Source organism: Prionailurus bengalensis, chromosome B3 (genome assembly GCF_016509475.1).
Source record: "Prionailurus bengalensis isolate Pbe53 chromosome B3, Fcat_Pben_1.1_paternal_pri, whole genome shotgun sequence".
Classification (NCBI taxonomy): domain Eukaryota; kingdom Metazoa; phylum Chordata; class Mammalia; order Carnivora; family Felidae; genus Prionailurus; species Prionailurus bengalensis.
In genome coordinates, this window is record NC_057355.1 from 35,721,496 (window position 1) to 35,734,289 (window position 12,794).

Below are 12,794 nucleotides of genomic sequence, written 5' to 3' on the forward strand. Positions count from 1 at the left end.
GGGACGCCCTCCCGCCCCTGGGACAGCTCCGTTCCCCGGCCTGTCTGCCCGTGCTGTTCCCGCTTTGCCGATCGGCCCTCTTCCCAGGCCTGGAATTTCAAGCTATAGCTGTGCTTTCTCACCTTGGAGTTTGAAGGGAGAACTCATCAGGCCCTTCCAAGCTTGAGAAACCTCGGTTTCCTTTATGGTGCCTCCAGTGAGGGACCTCGGGCACGTTTCCCAACCCCTTGGGGCTCCTGCATTCCCATCGTTACAGAAAGGATGATTCCACCTGCTCTCCCACCTTTTCCCACCTTTCAGAGGGAAAGGCTTCCCAATGTTGCGATTTTTGTTTCTTTAAAACACTGCTCTTTCTCAGAAGTCGCTGGAGGCCCTGCAGTGGAGGAGTAGGGTGTTCACACAAAATGCCAGGTTGCCCACGTACCCTCAGAAGGCCTGTCGGCAGCCCAACGTTCTCCTCCCGGGTCAGTCCCCCCATTCCAGTGGGGTTCAGCTGCTGACGTATTGCACACAGCCCCTGGGTGTCGGCTGAGACCCGTCTTTCAAGACTTGGTGCAGACTTGGCTTATCCCTTCTTTGAGCAAATGTACGTGGCCGGCCCAGGATGGGTGTGGACGGAGAGAAGTGTGATCCGGCCCTCACGGAACGCACCGTCTCGAAGGCCGGAACGCAGACAGCTCCGTGCGAGCCTGTTTACTTACTAGCAGCGTCACGGCTCCATAAAGGGAATTGTGTCCCCGGGCCTGTCCCGGGGGGGAACCCAGTCTGGAGAGCTGGGAAGGCTTCCCTGGCAAGGCCCCGATGGAACAGAGCTGACCTCGAGGGCCTGGCCATTGGTGCAGGACATTGCCCTCTTGAACCACCTGCACTTAGCTAATGTCTTGGTGTGCACGAAACGTTCACGCTGAACCTCCTCGTTCCCAGAATAACTCGGTGTCGCCCTCGGAAAGCCTCCGGGCCAGTGAGAAGCACCGGGGCTCCGCAGACTACAGCATGGAATCCAAGAAGCGGAAAGCAGAGGAGAAGGATAGTCTGAGCCGATACGTACGTCTAAGGGCCTAGTGGGCACCGCCGGGTCTGTGCTGGGAGCTGGGGTTGTGGGAGAACACACAGGCCTGACTTGTGGGTGACTCAGAGGCACAGGTGGGGACAGGCTGGGTTGTCTGGTGTGTGTGTGGGGGGGGTGGAGACCACACACACACACACACACACACACGCTGTGCACATGGGCCACCACAGCCAGGAGGGAATGGATGAAGAGAGCCGGGGACACCTCCCACAGCCGGGCCAGCGACCCCATGCTGCCATCACGGCCTTCCCAGAATCCTCGGTCTGCTCCGGGGAGCCTTGCCTGGCACCCCCACACTTTGACCGAGCGGCGTGGTCATGGTATCTGCTCCAGGCCAAGCTGTGTGGCATGAGAGCTGGGACCGACAGAAGGGGGCTGTGCGGTGCTGGGCTCCACTTGGTCACCTTGCTGCTTGTGGCTTTGGATATGTCGCCCACATTTCCGGGCGAGAGGCTGATCACCACCCCCCCACCCCCCACACACACACACACCAGCAGACATTTCTATGGTGGGTATGAAGCCGGCTGCAAGGAGCTATGTGGCTCCAGAGAGACTAGTTGGAGGGGGGCTCAGAAATACCATAACAGGTATCGGCAGGTATCGGTCAGGCTGCCAGTGGGCATGAAGCAGAGTGACCCGGAGCAGGGCTGGGGGGCTGGGCTGGGAGACAAGAGCCTGGGCTTTGGGGCTTGGCCCAGGTTCAGATCCCGGATGCTGGAAACCGGCGGTGGTTCACGCCCCAGCTGGGGTGTGGCGGGGGTGGCCTCCTTACTGGCTTGTCTCTTGCTTGCAGGACAGTGACGGGGACAAGAGTGATGATCTGGTGGTGGATGTTTCCAATGAGGTGAGCACAGGCCCAGGTGGCAGCGTGCTCGGCTTGGGGTGGTTTGAGGTTACCCTTTTCCTGCCTAGGAGCTGCTGTGTCTCAGCTGCTGCACAGACATTACTGACATGCCCCGAGCAGGGCACCGAGGCCTCCGGGGCTGGGGCACCAGGCTGGTCAGGAGGAGGAGGACAGGGCTTTGCTGCCGGGTGGCTGGGGTTCCTTAGGATGGGAACCTCGGTTGGACAGCGCAGGTGTGCCCCAAGGATCCCAGGGGAGGGCCAGGTCCTCGAGGTCAGATCTGTTATCCCCACCACCCCTGGGATCTCGAGAGTAGGGGGTCGTGAGCCCCTCGGGATCAGTTTTGGCAGGGGACAAGGACTAGAGCGACCTACCCGAGGCCAGGAGACCCCACCGCCCAAATATGAGTCCTGAACTTGTGTTTGATCTTGGGCCGGTCACCACCCCCCACCCCCGCGCAGGCCCCTGTCTCCCCATCTGTGAGATGAAGGGGTGAGACTAGATCGTTAAGAACGAGTCGCCCCCACTTTGAGGCCCCCAGTCTCTTCCAGCCAAGCTCCTCTCCCCAACAGCTGGCGCACTCCCTTCCCATTCCCAGAGCAGGGAGGACTCCCGGCTGCTTGTTGATTTCCACGCATCTCTGTGCTTGTGCTTGTAGGACCCAGCGACGCCGCGGGTCAGCCCGGCACACTCCCCTCCTGAGAATGGGCTGGACAAGGCCCGAGGCCTGAAGAAGGATGCCCCCACCAGCCCCGCCTCAGTGGCCTCGTCCAGCAGCACACCCTCCTCCAAGACCAAAGACCTTGGTCATGTATGTGGGGCCTGCCACTGGCACCCCAGAAGCAGGGGGCTGGGGCAGGTGGGGGTGGGGGCAAAAGGCTCTGGAAAAGAGGCCGGAGCGGTGATCACTGGAGGGCAGAGGGGTGGAGTACGAAGACCATGGATTGGGGTTTGGCCCCGGTGCCAGTCCTGGCTTTACCACTTACCGGCTGGGCCTCGGGCTGCCAGTTAATGTTTCTGAGCCTTGGCTGCCGCATCTATACGATGGGAGCAGCCAGTCACCCCAAGTCCCTGCCGCACATGGTGGGGCAAGAATCGAGGGGCTGTTGGGCAGCTGGGTGTCGTGGCCAGCTCCAAGGGCCCGGCTCTGGGGAGAAAGGAATCTTCGTGTCTTCCCTATTCAGAATGACAAATCCTCTACCCCTGGGCTCAAGTCCAACACGCCTACTCCGAGGAACGATGCCCCGACTCCAGGCACCAGCACCACCCCAGGGCTCCGGTCGATGCCGGGCAAACCTCCAGGCATGGACCCGATAGGTATAATGGGTAGGCACGATGAGGCTGGGTCGACCGTGTTTGAGGGGAGGGGTGTGCCCCGGGGCGGGGCTGGAGCCAGAGCACCAGGGAGCGTGTGGGAGTTGGGGCTCTCCCCGGGCCTCCAGGGGGACTTCGCCGTCAGGTCAGAGGAGGACACGGATGCCGGCTGCGTCCCCACTGACGGCAGGGCTTACTGGGAGGGCCCCTGTTGGACTGGGCACGTGGGAGGAGCTTCAGACAGGTCGGGTTACCTGTGGCCCGTCCCCACCTCTGTCATTAGTTCTGTGAGACTCTCAATAAACTTCCTTCTCTGGGCCTCTTGAGTCCTGCCTTATAAAAAGAGGTGGGCGCATCTCTCAGCGTGAACCTTCTTGGGCCGTGAAGACCGGGATCCCAGTTGGGGGGCGGGGGGAGGTCAGTCCCCGAGGATTGCCTGGAGCCGGCAGCTTTCCAATGCCGGAAAGGCGGCCTGGTGGCCTGAGCTTTGTCCCGGAGGGGGGAGGGGGGCCCCTCCCCCTCCCCTTCCCCCTCCCCTTCCCCCTCCCCCTCCCCCTGAGGGTCTCCCCCAGCTGACTTCCTCCTCCTTGCAGCCTCAGCCCTGCGCACTCCAATCTCCATCACCAGCTCCTACGCGGCGCCCTTTGCCATGATGAGCCACCACGAGATGAACGGCTCGCTCACCAGCCCCAGCGCCTACGCCGGCCTCCACAACATCCCACCCCAGATGAGTGCGGCCGCGGCCGCGGCCGCCGCCGCCTATGGCCGATCGCCAATGGTGAGCTTTGGAGCTGTACGTAGACCTTTTGGCTCCTTTTGGGGGGTGGAAGTGGGCCAGGAGCGGGGAGCCGGTGGGGTTGTTTCTTAGAAAGCGGAAGGAACATACGCTTTGGGGTCAGCAGACGTGGTTCCCACCTCCTTTTGCCCATTAGTCATCACGTGACCTTGTGCGGCTCAGCCTCTGAGGGCCGTCTTTTTCCATCTGGAAAGTGGGGCGATTACCTCTTTTTCTGGGCCCTGGGGGGATGGGAATCCCCAAAGGAGGCCAGTGGCTTCCGCGTGGCATGGGTTTGGTAAATGAGGCCGTTTGCGCTACCGAGGATGGGTTCAGATTGGGGTCAGCAGAGAGGGGTGCTTTTTCAGGGGACAGTGCGTCTCTGGGATGGCCTCCTGTCCTCATGACGGGCCCGTCGGACGCCAGGGGAGGGAATGGAGTGGGACTGTGCCTCGTGGAGCCGGGAGAGCGGCGGGGAGGGGGGGTCCAGAACACCGGCTCAGGGTTGGTGGGCCTGGACTGTCACCCTGTCCCTGCCACTGTCCTGGACAAGACACTTGGGCCCGCTGGGCCCGCGTTTCCTCTGAAAGAGCGGGCTCTGCGCGGCTGGCTTCCGGGTTGGGAAGGGGCGGTGCCGTGTGGGCAGGACGTCGGAAGTGGTGAAGGAAGAGGCCAGGGGGATGGGTGGCGGCGCCCCTCGCTAAGAGCTGGCCTCGTCTTGCCTTTCAGGTTGGCTTTGACCCTCACCCTCCCATGCGGGCCACGGGCCTGCCCTCAAGCCTGGCCTCCATTCCTGGTGGAAAACCGTACGCTCTGGCTATGTGTGTCGCATGCTTCTTGGGGAAAGCACGCCGTCCCCCGCCCCTATCCCCTGCCCTGGCAGACGTCCCCTTGGGAAGGGTCTCCCCTCTAGAGGCACTCATAGACCAGGTTGCAGCCCGGGAGACGGCTCCTGCTCAGCCCTGGGGCTCCCGCTGAATCGGGAGCCCTTGAGCCCAGGGGGCCTCCATAACCAAAAGAGGGGAGTTGCATCAGCAGGGGGGCAGACCTATTCCCCCCCCCCCCCCCTTACTCCGGGGCTTCTAAAGGAGGAGGTAACATCCAAGCTGGTAAATGATAGGAGAGGGCATTCTGAGGCACAGGGAGGGCTGGGGTGGGGGGCTGGGGTGCTGGTGACCTGGCTTGGAGCTGAGGGTATGTGACCAGGAGCGGAAGCCAAGGTTGGGACACTGAGTAAATCCCCTACCCTGGTGGAGCCAAACCAAGGAGGTTGGGGGGCGTTACTGGGTTCCCTGGGAGCGGGGGAGCATGTGCGGGCTGGTGCCGTCCGGCCCGGGCAGGACTCGTGGGAACAGGGAGAGGATGGGGGCGGGGGGGGGGGGTGGTTGACGAAAGGGCCGCGTCTCCCTTTCAGAGCCTACTCGTTCCACGTGAGCGCCGATGGGCAGATGCAGCCTGTGCCCTTCCCCCACGACGCCCTGGCGGGCCCCGGCATCCCACGGCACGCCCGGCAGATCAACACGCTGAGCCACGGGGAGGTGGTGTGCGCCGTGACCATCAGCAACCCCACGCGGCACGTCTACACCGGCGGCAAGGGCTGCGTGAAGATCTGGGACATCAGCCAGCCGGGCAGCAAGAGCCCCATCTCCCAGCTGGACTGCCTGGTGAGGACCCTGGGCCGTAGGCCTCTCTGCCAGCGGGCGGAGGGGCAGCCTGGCGCGGCCCTCTACTGGCCGGGCCACTGAGCGAGCTGGCTGACGTCCCCAAGCCCCGGTTTTAACGTCCCCGACGTGCCGATGATCCCGGGCTTCCTGGGGTTCGTGAGGAGGTGCCTGAAAGATGGAAGGGTGGTGAGCGAGTGAGGGCGGGACGTGAGCAGGGGTGGCGAAGGGCGCTCAGCGTCGCTGAACGGGACCCCTCTGGTCCCTGGCGAGGGGAGGCGGACAGAGCTCGACACTGTCCCTTCTCTGCCCAGAACAGGGACAACTACATCCGCTCCTGTAAGCTGCTTCCCGACGGGCGCACGCTCATCGTGGGCGGGGAGGCCAGCACGCTCACCATCTGGGACCTGGCCTCCCCCACACCCCGCATCAAGGCCGAGCTGACCTCCTCGGCTCCCGCCTGCTACGCCCTGGCCATCAGCCCCGATGCCAAAGTCTGCTTCTCCTGCTGCAGCGACGGGAACATTGCCGTGTGGGACCTGCACAACCAGACCCTGGTCAGGTGAGGCCGCGGGACGGACCAGGGGAGCCTCGTCCTCGGGAAGCTTTGCGCCGGTCGTAACCGGGCTCGTCGGAGGTGCTGTGAGGCTCCGTGGGGTGGCCACGGCAGGGTGGGTGAGGGGACAGACAGCCTTGTGCCAGAGGATAGAGGATCCCCCCCACCCCCCACGGAAGGCTCCGGGGAGCGGGGAGCTGGAGCAGGTCAGGGAACGGGGGATTCAGAGCGGCAGAGGTGAGCAGAGGGCGAGAACTGAGGAAGGAGGAGGCCTCGGGACCAGAAGGTCGGAGCAGTGTCACTTGGTGGTTCTTATGGGGCCTCGGGAGCCGCTGCCGGGTGTGAATCCTGCCCCGCTATGACCTTGTGCAAGCCACGCAACCCCGTGCCTCAGTTTCCCCTGTGTGAAGCGGGCATGGTGAAGCCCGTCCTCGGAGATAAGAGTGCAGTGCAGGACTGGCTGTGTCTGTTGGTCCTGACAGCTTGCAGCTCGTTGATGGCCTCAGCCCCACAGCTCAGGCAGGGGGAGGAGGACGTGGATAAAGAACGAAGCAGGAGCCTCTCCCCCTGCCCCCACCCCCACGTCCCCCGTCCCCCCCCCCCCCCCCCCGCCGTTATGCACCTGTCTCCAGGACCCACCTGTAGGGGAAACTCTTGGGTAGGCGGAAGCCCAGCCCGGCGGCTCAGCGAAGGACCATGCGTGCGTGGTAGACCCCCTTCTGGGCCTCAGTTTCCCCTTCTGCACAGACAGAGCCGGCCCGCCTCCTCGGATAGCTGCCCGCTTGGCACTCAGTGGCTCTCCCCTTCTCCCCGCTTGGCTTTCATAGGCAGTTCCAGGGCCACACGGACGGGGCCAGCTGCATAGACATCTCCCACGACGGCACCAAGCTGTGGACCGGAGGCCTGGACAACACTGTGCGCTCCTGGGACCTCCGGGAGGGCCGCCAGCTGCAGCAGCACGACTTCACCTCCCAGGTGTGTGCTCTCCTCCCCCTCGCCCAGGACAGCGCGCTCCCTTCCCTCCCGGGCTCCGAATGGCTGGGTCAGGGGACAAGGGAGCCCTCACAGGCAACCGTTGCAAATGGACCTGAGACCAACCTGAGCCGCCTTGGAAGGCTTCCTGGAGGAAGCAGCAATAAAATAGAATCGACAGAGCCTCGGAGTTGGACGTCCTTGACCCAGCTGCTCAGATCTGGTTCTCACTTGAGCACTTTGTTGAGCACCTTGGCCTTGGTCTTGTCCCTTATGGGATGAGCACAGCAGTAGCAACCTCATAGGTCTGATGTGGGCAGCGAAAGTGGTCCCTCTTCTGAAAGCCTAGCCACAGCCTGGCTCCTAGAAAATTCTCTATAAATGCCAGGTATCTTAATTTCCCATTGTTACTTGTATTACTTATTTTAATATTTCAACCATATATATTTACTATTTTAGTGTTTTATTTCAATTTTTAAATTTTGCTTGTTGATGCTTGTTTATTTTTTTTTTTGAGAGAGAGAGAGAGAGCGCACGAGCAGAGGGGAGGGGCAGGGAGAGGGGGAGAGAGAATCCCAAGCTGGGCGTGGAGCCCCACGTGGGGCTCGATCCTATGACCCTGGGATCATGACCTGAGCCGAAATCAAGAGTCAGACGCCCAAACCGACTGAGCCACCCAGGCGCCCCTGTGTATTCACTTTTTTTCTCAAGGCAAGGCGGGAATCCCAGAGACAGAGTCACTTTGAAAGCGAAATTCGGAGCCGGAATGCTGGCTGTACCACTTTGTGGAGTCAGCAGCCTCTCTGAGCCTCAACTTCCTCGCCTATAAAGGGACTCCAGGGCCGAGGGAGAGGGGCTCCGCCTCCTCGCAAATAAATCGCAAGTGGGGAGGCGATGGGAGCAGGAGTGCTGGGCTCCTGCCCTCAGGGTCCCCGAGCAGGCCTCTGGGGAGCCCCCTGGGGCCCCGAGGGCAGAGGAGCTGAACCTAGTCTGGCCCCTCCCCCCCACAGATCTTCTCGCTGGGCTACTGCCCCACCGGGGAGTGGCTGGCCGTGGGCATGGAGAGTAGCAACGTAGAGGTACTGCACCACACCAAGCCCGACAAGTACCAGCTGCACCTGCACGAGAGCTGCGTGCTCTCCCTCAAGTTCGCCTACTGCGGTGAGCCTCGGTCGGGGAGCCGGGAGCCCGGCGCAGAGGAGGGCCCCTAAAGCTTATAGAAAGTCAGAGCCCTGGAGTGAGCCACGTCCTGGAATCGGACCTCCTGATCGCCACCACTGTCCCTCCCCCGATCCCCCCATCCTTATCCCGGGGATGCAGATACTGCCACAGGGTGCCAAGCTCTCATGGCGCCCGGCCAGAGCCAGTCCCTGCAGTTCCTGGGCCAGAGGAACAATGCTCACAGCCTCGTGAGCCTTTCCTCCAGGCGGCTGAGACCGCGGGGCTGCGATGGCCGATGGCCCCGGACTGGGACATCTGCTTCCCCCGCGCCCGACTAGCTTTGCTGCCTTGGACACTGCTCATCCTTCCTGAACCCCAGTGGGTCTTTCTCTGGGGCCCCCGCGTGGCTTTGGCATTAGCACGGGCAGGGCCCTGGCAGGGCGGCCTGCAGAGGAAGAGTGCCCGCCGACCCCTGGCTTCAGCTGGGTCTCCAGACCTCAGGGCCTCGCCATTTCTGGTACTTCCTGCCGCCCTCCCGTAGTAAAAATGAGAAGGGTCAGCCGACTACTGGCTTTAAAAAGAATCTTTTGGGGGAAGTGTGATGTCTGGAGTTAACTGCAAATCCTACCTTTGCCCATCCAGCTGCTCCCCCCGCCCGCCCTTGACCGCGGAGAAAGGTGTCCTGTGGGTGTAAGCCGGTGACGGGTCTCGCTGACCGCATGCCCCCCACCGGCCGAGGGTCTAACCACGCGTTGGTTGGCCGCTCACGCCGCGTTCCCATGGCAGCCAGCCTTGTCTGGGGTGGGTCCTGCCTTCCATCCGGGGCAGCACGCCACAAGCTGACGCCCCCTTTGCCTCCCTCCCGTAGGCAAGTGGTTCGTGAGCACTGGGAAGGACAACCTCCTCAACGCCTGGAGGACCCCGTACGGAGCCAGCATATTCCAGGTACTGCCCGCCATCCGAGCGCCCGGAATTCTGCCCAGAGTTGGGGCCCACCCACGGGGATGGGGCCGGTGGGAGGCAACGCAGGACTTGCCCCGGCCCCTTCCAGCCCCCACCGGATGGCGGTCCCGGATGGGTTCCCCGGAGGCAAGGCCTTGGACACGGCAGCGGGACATACCCTGCAGGGCGAGGGCTTTTAGGCAGGGGTTCTCGTAGGATCTCTAGAGCCAGGGGGAGTCCCGTCATGCTCTTGGCTCTGGCCTTTGCGCTGGGCGGTCACAGGATGTGCACCGGGCAGTGGAGCAAACCGGACAGCTCTTTCCAGAGCAGCGTTAGCCGGCGTTCAGGTGACTTTGTCCTTTATGTTGACACCTCGGTGTCAGGAGAGAGGTGCGGCAGGAAGAAGGGTCCGCAAAGACACGAGCGGGGGAAGGGACTTTTCCCGGTTTCTGAAGATCTGGGTTCCAACGCACTGCCCTCTCAATTATACACACTCTTGCCCCCACACACAGCACGCACACACACACACACACACACACACACACGTAGCACACATTTCACTCACACTTTCACACGCACAGCATGCGCACTCTTATACACACACACACAGCACACACATACAATGTGCGCCCGTGCTCCCAGCTGTCAAGCCGCCTCCAGGATCCGTGCTGGGGAAGGTCTGGTGTCCGGCATAACGTTCAGGGTCTCCCCAGTCACGCTGGACGCTTCAGGTTGGGTGTAGACCCCCTCCCCAGCTCAGCAGGCTGAGGCTCTGGCCCGCTCCGAAGTGCTCCTTCTGAGCACTTCTCAGAATGCTCACACCCTGCTCAGAAGTGCTCCTTCCTGTCTGTAACCTAAGAGGAGAAGCTCACGCTCCAGCGTTCTCTTTCCAGCCATTCCACTTCGAGATCGTGCTGGACCCTGTTAGTGAGCTTTTTCTGGGGGGCGGCGGGGGGGGGGGGAGGGGTATCTGTCCCCGGAAGTGCCTCTCCGGGCTACGCTGGGAGGGCCCGCGGGGTGCGCCGAGGTTGGAGCTCCAGGGCCGTGGAGAGGGGGTGCCGCGCAGATAGCCCTGCGGTCGTGCTGAGTACCAAGAAAGTGAATTTCTGCCTTTTTTCCCCTCTCTCCCGCCTGTCCTTGCCTTCCTCCTCCAGTCCAAGGAATCCTCGTCTGTCTTGAGTTGTGACATTTCGGCGGATGACAAATATATTGTAACGGGCTCTGGTGACAAGAAGGCCACGGTTTATGAGGTCATCTACTAAACAAGGACTCTAACAGGGCTGTCAGACTCTGGGAGAAACGGACTCGGCGGTGACAGGGCGACCCCGCGAGGGGCCCCGAGGCTGGCGGAGGCTGGCGGCGGGCAGCCGAGCGGTTCAGGGCTGCGCTCCGGCAGGCCGAGAGGGCGCGCCCGCCACGGTCTGGACTCCTGGGCACGGGCTCCCGTGTCTCACGGACTCCGATGGATGTCCCTCCTCCTCCCCCTCCGCGACCCTGGCAGACGCGACAAATAGATTGATTTGGAGGCTCGGGGCCCCAGCGCCCCATCCCCCCCCACCCCACCCCACCCCCGCGGACACCCTCGTGAATCTCCATCTTTCCTTTCCCTTTCTTTTGCTCGGTCCCCCTGCCCTGGGTCGGGGACACTGGAGCGGACCACGTGTTTATGCTGGGGGAGGGAGGGACTCTCCTGTTCCCGATTGTGCAGCGCACAACCTTTGTGAAAAATGTAAATAACAGACTCCTCTATCTTGGACTGGTCAGTGGGGGAGGGGGCCCCTTCCCACCGAAAACGCTAGCCGTGTACTTCGCCTGCTGTATTTGTAACCCACTCGTGGTGGTGGCTTTTTTTTTTTTTTTTTTTTTTTTAAAGGGACATCCCCATTTGGGAAGGGGAGGCCGGGAGGGGGAGCCAAACGGAGAGGGAGTGGAGGGGGTAGAGGAAGGGAGCCGCAGCCGGTGACCAGACTGACCGGAAAGGGCCCCCCCCACCCCCCCCTGGGCCGAGCGCGCCTCCCCGTGGACTTGGGAGCTGCCCGAGGCCGGCAGGACCCACCGGCGGTGGCCGGGCCGCGCGCGCGCTTGGTGGCAGCCTGGGCCGACAAAGGTCTGATTCTCTGTGGCCTCCTGCGCTCGCCTCCCTCTCTCTCAGGGGTCCGACTCTTCTTGCTCTGTCTTTCCCTCTTGCCTCGCTCTCTCTCTTTGGTGCACACTTGGTTACGGTGAGGAGAAATGGAGGTTCAAAAGGACCCCCATCCCTGGTCCTTGATCTTCGGACATGACCTAAAAAGGACAAAAAGCGGAAAGCATATGGCAACTCAGCTCAGGGAGCTACCAGAGAAAAATAGCGACTGATGTGGGTGCTTTTGTTTTTTTTTTTTTTATTTGAATAAAAAGAATTAGAATTGACGTCCTTTATAAAACGCCTTCTCCCCTTTTCCTGCCTCTGACCCCTTCCTCTCTCCCTAGAGGGGCAAAGTGTAATCCGCCTGCAGGGTTGGGAGTCCGAAGGGATCGTCTCCCCCAGCCCCACCCTGGGCAGCACAGCAGGGCTGGGGGACCAGGGCTCGGGTGGGGACCCTGATCCCGACACTGTGGCGACCTCTCGCGGTTGCAGTCTGTCTCTCTTTTGAGCCCCAACAGATGACAGGTAGCAAGTGGTCTCCTGCAGGCACCACATGTTGGTACCAGAATGTTCTGAGGTATTAGGATTTCGGTTTGTCGGTTTGTTTTGGTTTGGTCTTTTTCCTCCCTCCCTTGGTCTTTTTTTTTTTTTTTTCGTCGTCGTCTCTTAAGGAAAAGGTAAAGGCCGATGTGAGCCCTGATGGTGGGCTCTCCGTGGATGTAGCATATGGAAGATAATTTTGATATTGCATTTTTATGGATTATTTTATAATGTGTGATTCTGTCTGGTGAGAAGGAAGGAGGGGCTCCAGTGGAAACTTCTGGTCTTCAGTGATCGTGCTCTGGGCGAGCAGCTCCCCTGACGGCGGGGGGGGGGGGGGTGTCCCAGGGGCCATGGAGACTGGTGAGGCCCCCCCTGTACCTTTCTGAGGGTGGGGGAGGGGCCGCCTACAGAATTTCTCTCTCTTTCTCTGGTTCATCTGCCGTCTTGTGAAGGCTCCAGCCGCAAGGGAGGGCGGGGGTAGAGAAGGCTGATTCCCTGAAGAAAAAAAAAGAAAATGAAAAGTCATTGTAACGAGCTGTTTTTATATTTTTAAAAGTTGCTATTTAAAGGTTGGCTTGATTGTTGTGTTTTAATTGCCTCCTCCCCCCACCCCCTACCCACCCGTTTGTCCGTCCTCCCCAAGAAGAGCCACTGGGGGCCACCGTCCCTCCTCATGCCCTGGGTTCTGGGTGATGCCCTTTGTCCTCCCTGAACATAGGCTCTTCTCATTTTTGAGCACTTCACATGCTGTCCCCAACCCCTGGAAGTCCCATCGTGCAGGACGGTGAAAGGGCATGTGCTCCATACCTCCCGGGTCTCAGCACCAGGGAGT

General features: G+C 61.5%; 1 protein-coding gene across 8 annotated transcripts in view; it reads left to right on the forward strand.

The window, feature by feature from the left end:
- Positions 1–12,534, forward strand: part of TLE3 (TLE family member 3, transcriptional corepressor) — a 49,106-nt gene extending 36,572 nt beyond the window's left edge. For 2 of the 8 annotated variants that reach the window (XM_043555075.1, XM_043555079.1), the window contains exons 9-20: positions 925–1,044; positions 1,863–1,913; positions 2,572–2,724; positions 3,098–3,239; positions 3,821–4,020; positions 4,732–4,808; positions 5,417–5,666; positions 5,978–6,225; positions 7,047–7,194; positions 8,202–8,352; positions 9,221–9,297; positions 10,449–12,534. In XM_043555075.1, coding sequence (XP_043411010.1) covers positions 925–1,044; positions 1,863–1,913; positions 2,572–2,724; positions 3,098–3,239; positions 3,821–4,020; positions 4,732–4,808; positions 5,417–5,666; positions 5,978–6,225; positions 7,047–7,194; positions 8,202–8,352; positions 9,221–9,297; positions 10,449–10,556 — 1,725 coding nt within the window. In that variant the 3' untranslated portion in view covers positions 10,557–12,534. The remainder of the gene's footprint in view (positions 1–924; positions 1,045–1,862; positions 1,914–2,571; positions 2,725–3,097; positions 3,240–3,820; positions 4,021–4,731; positions 4,809–5,416; positions 5,667–5,977; positions 6,226–7,046; positions 7,195–8,201; positions 8,353–9,220; positions 9,298–10,448) is intronic. The other 6 variants (XM_043555077.1, XM_043555081.1, XM_043555076.1 and 3 more) reach the window with 3 other exon arrangements.
- The last annotated feature ends 260 nt before the right edge of the window (positions 12,535–12,794 follow it).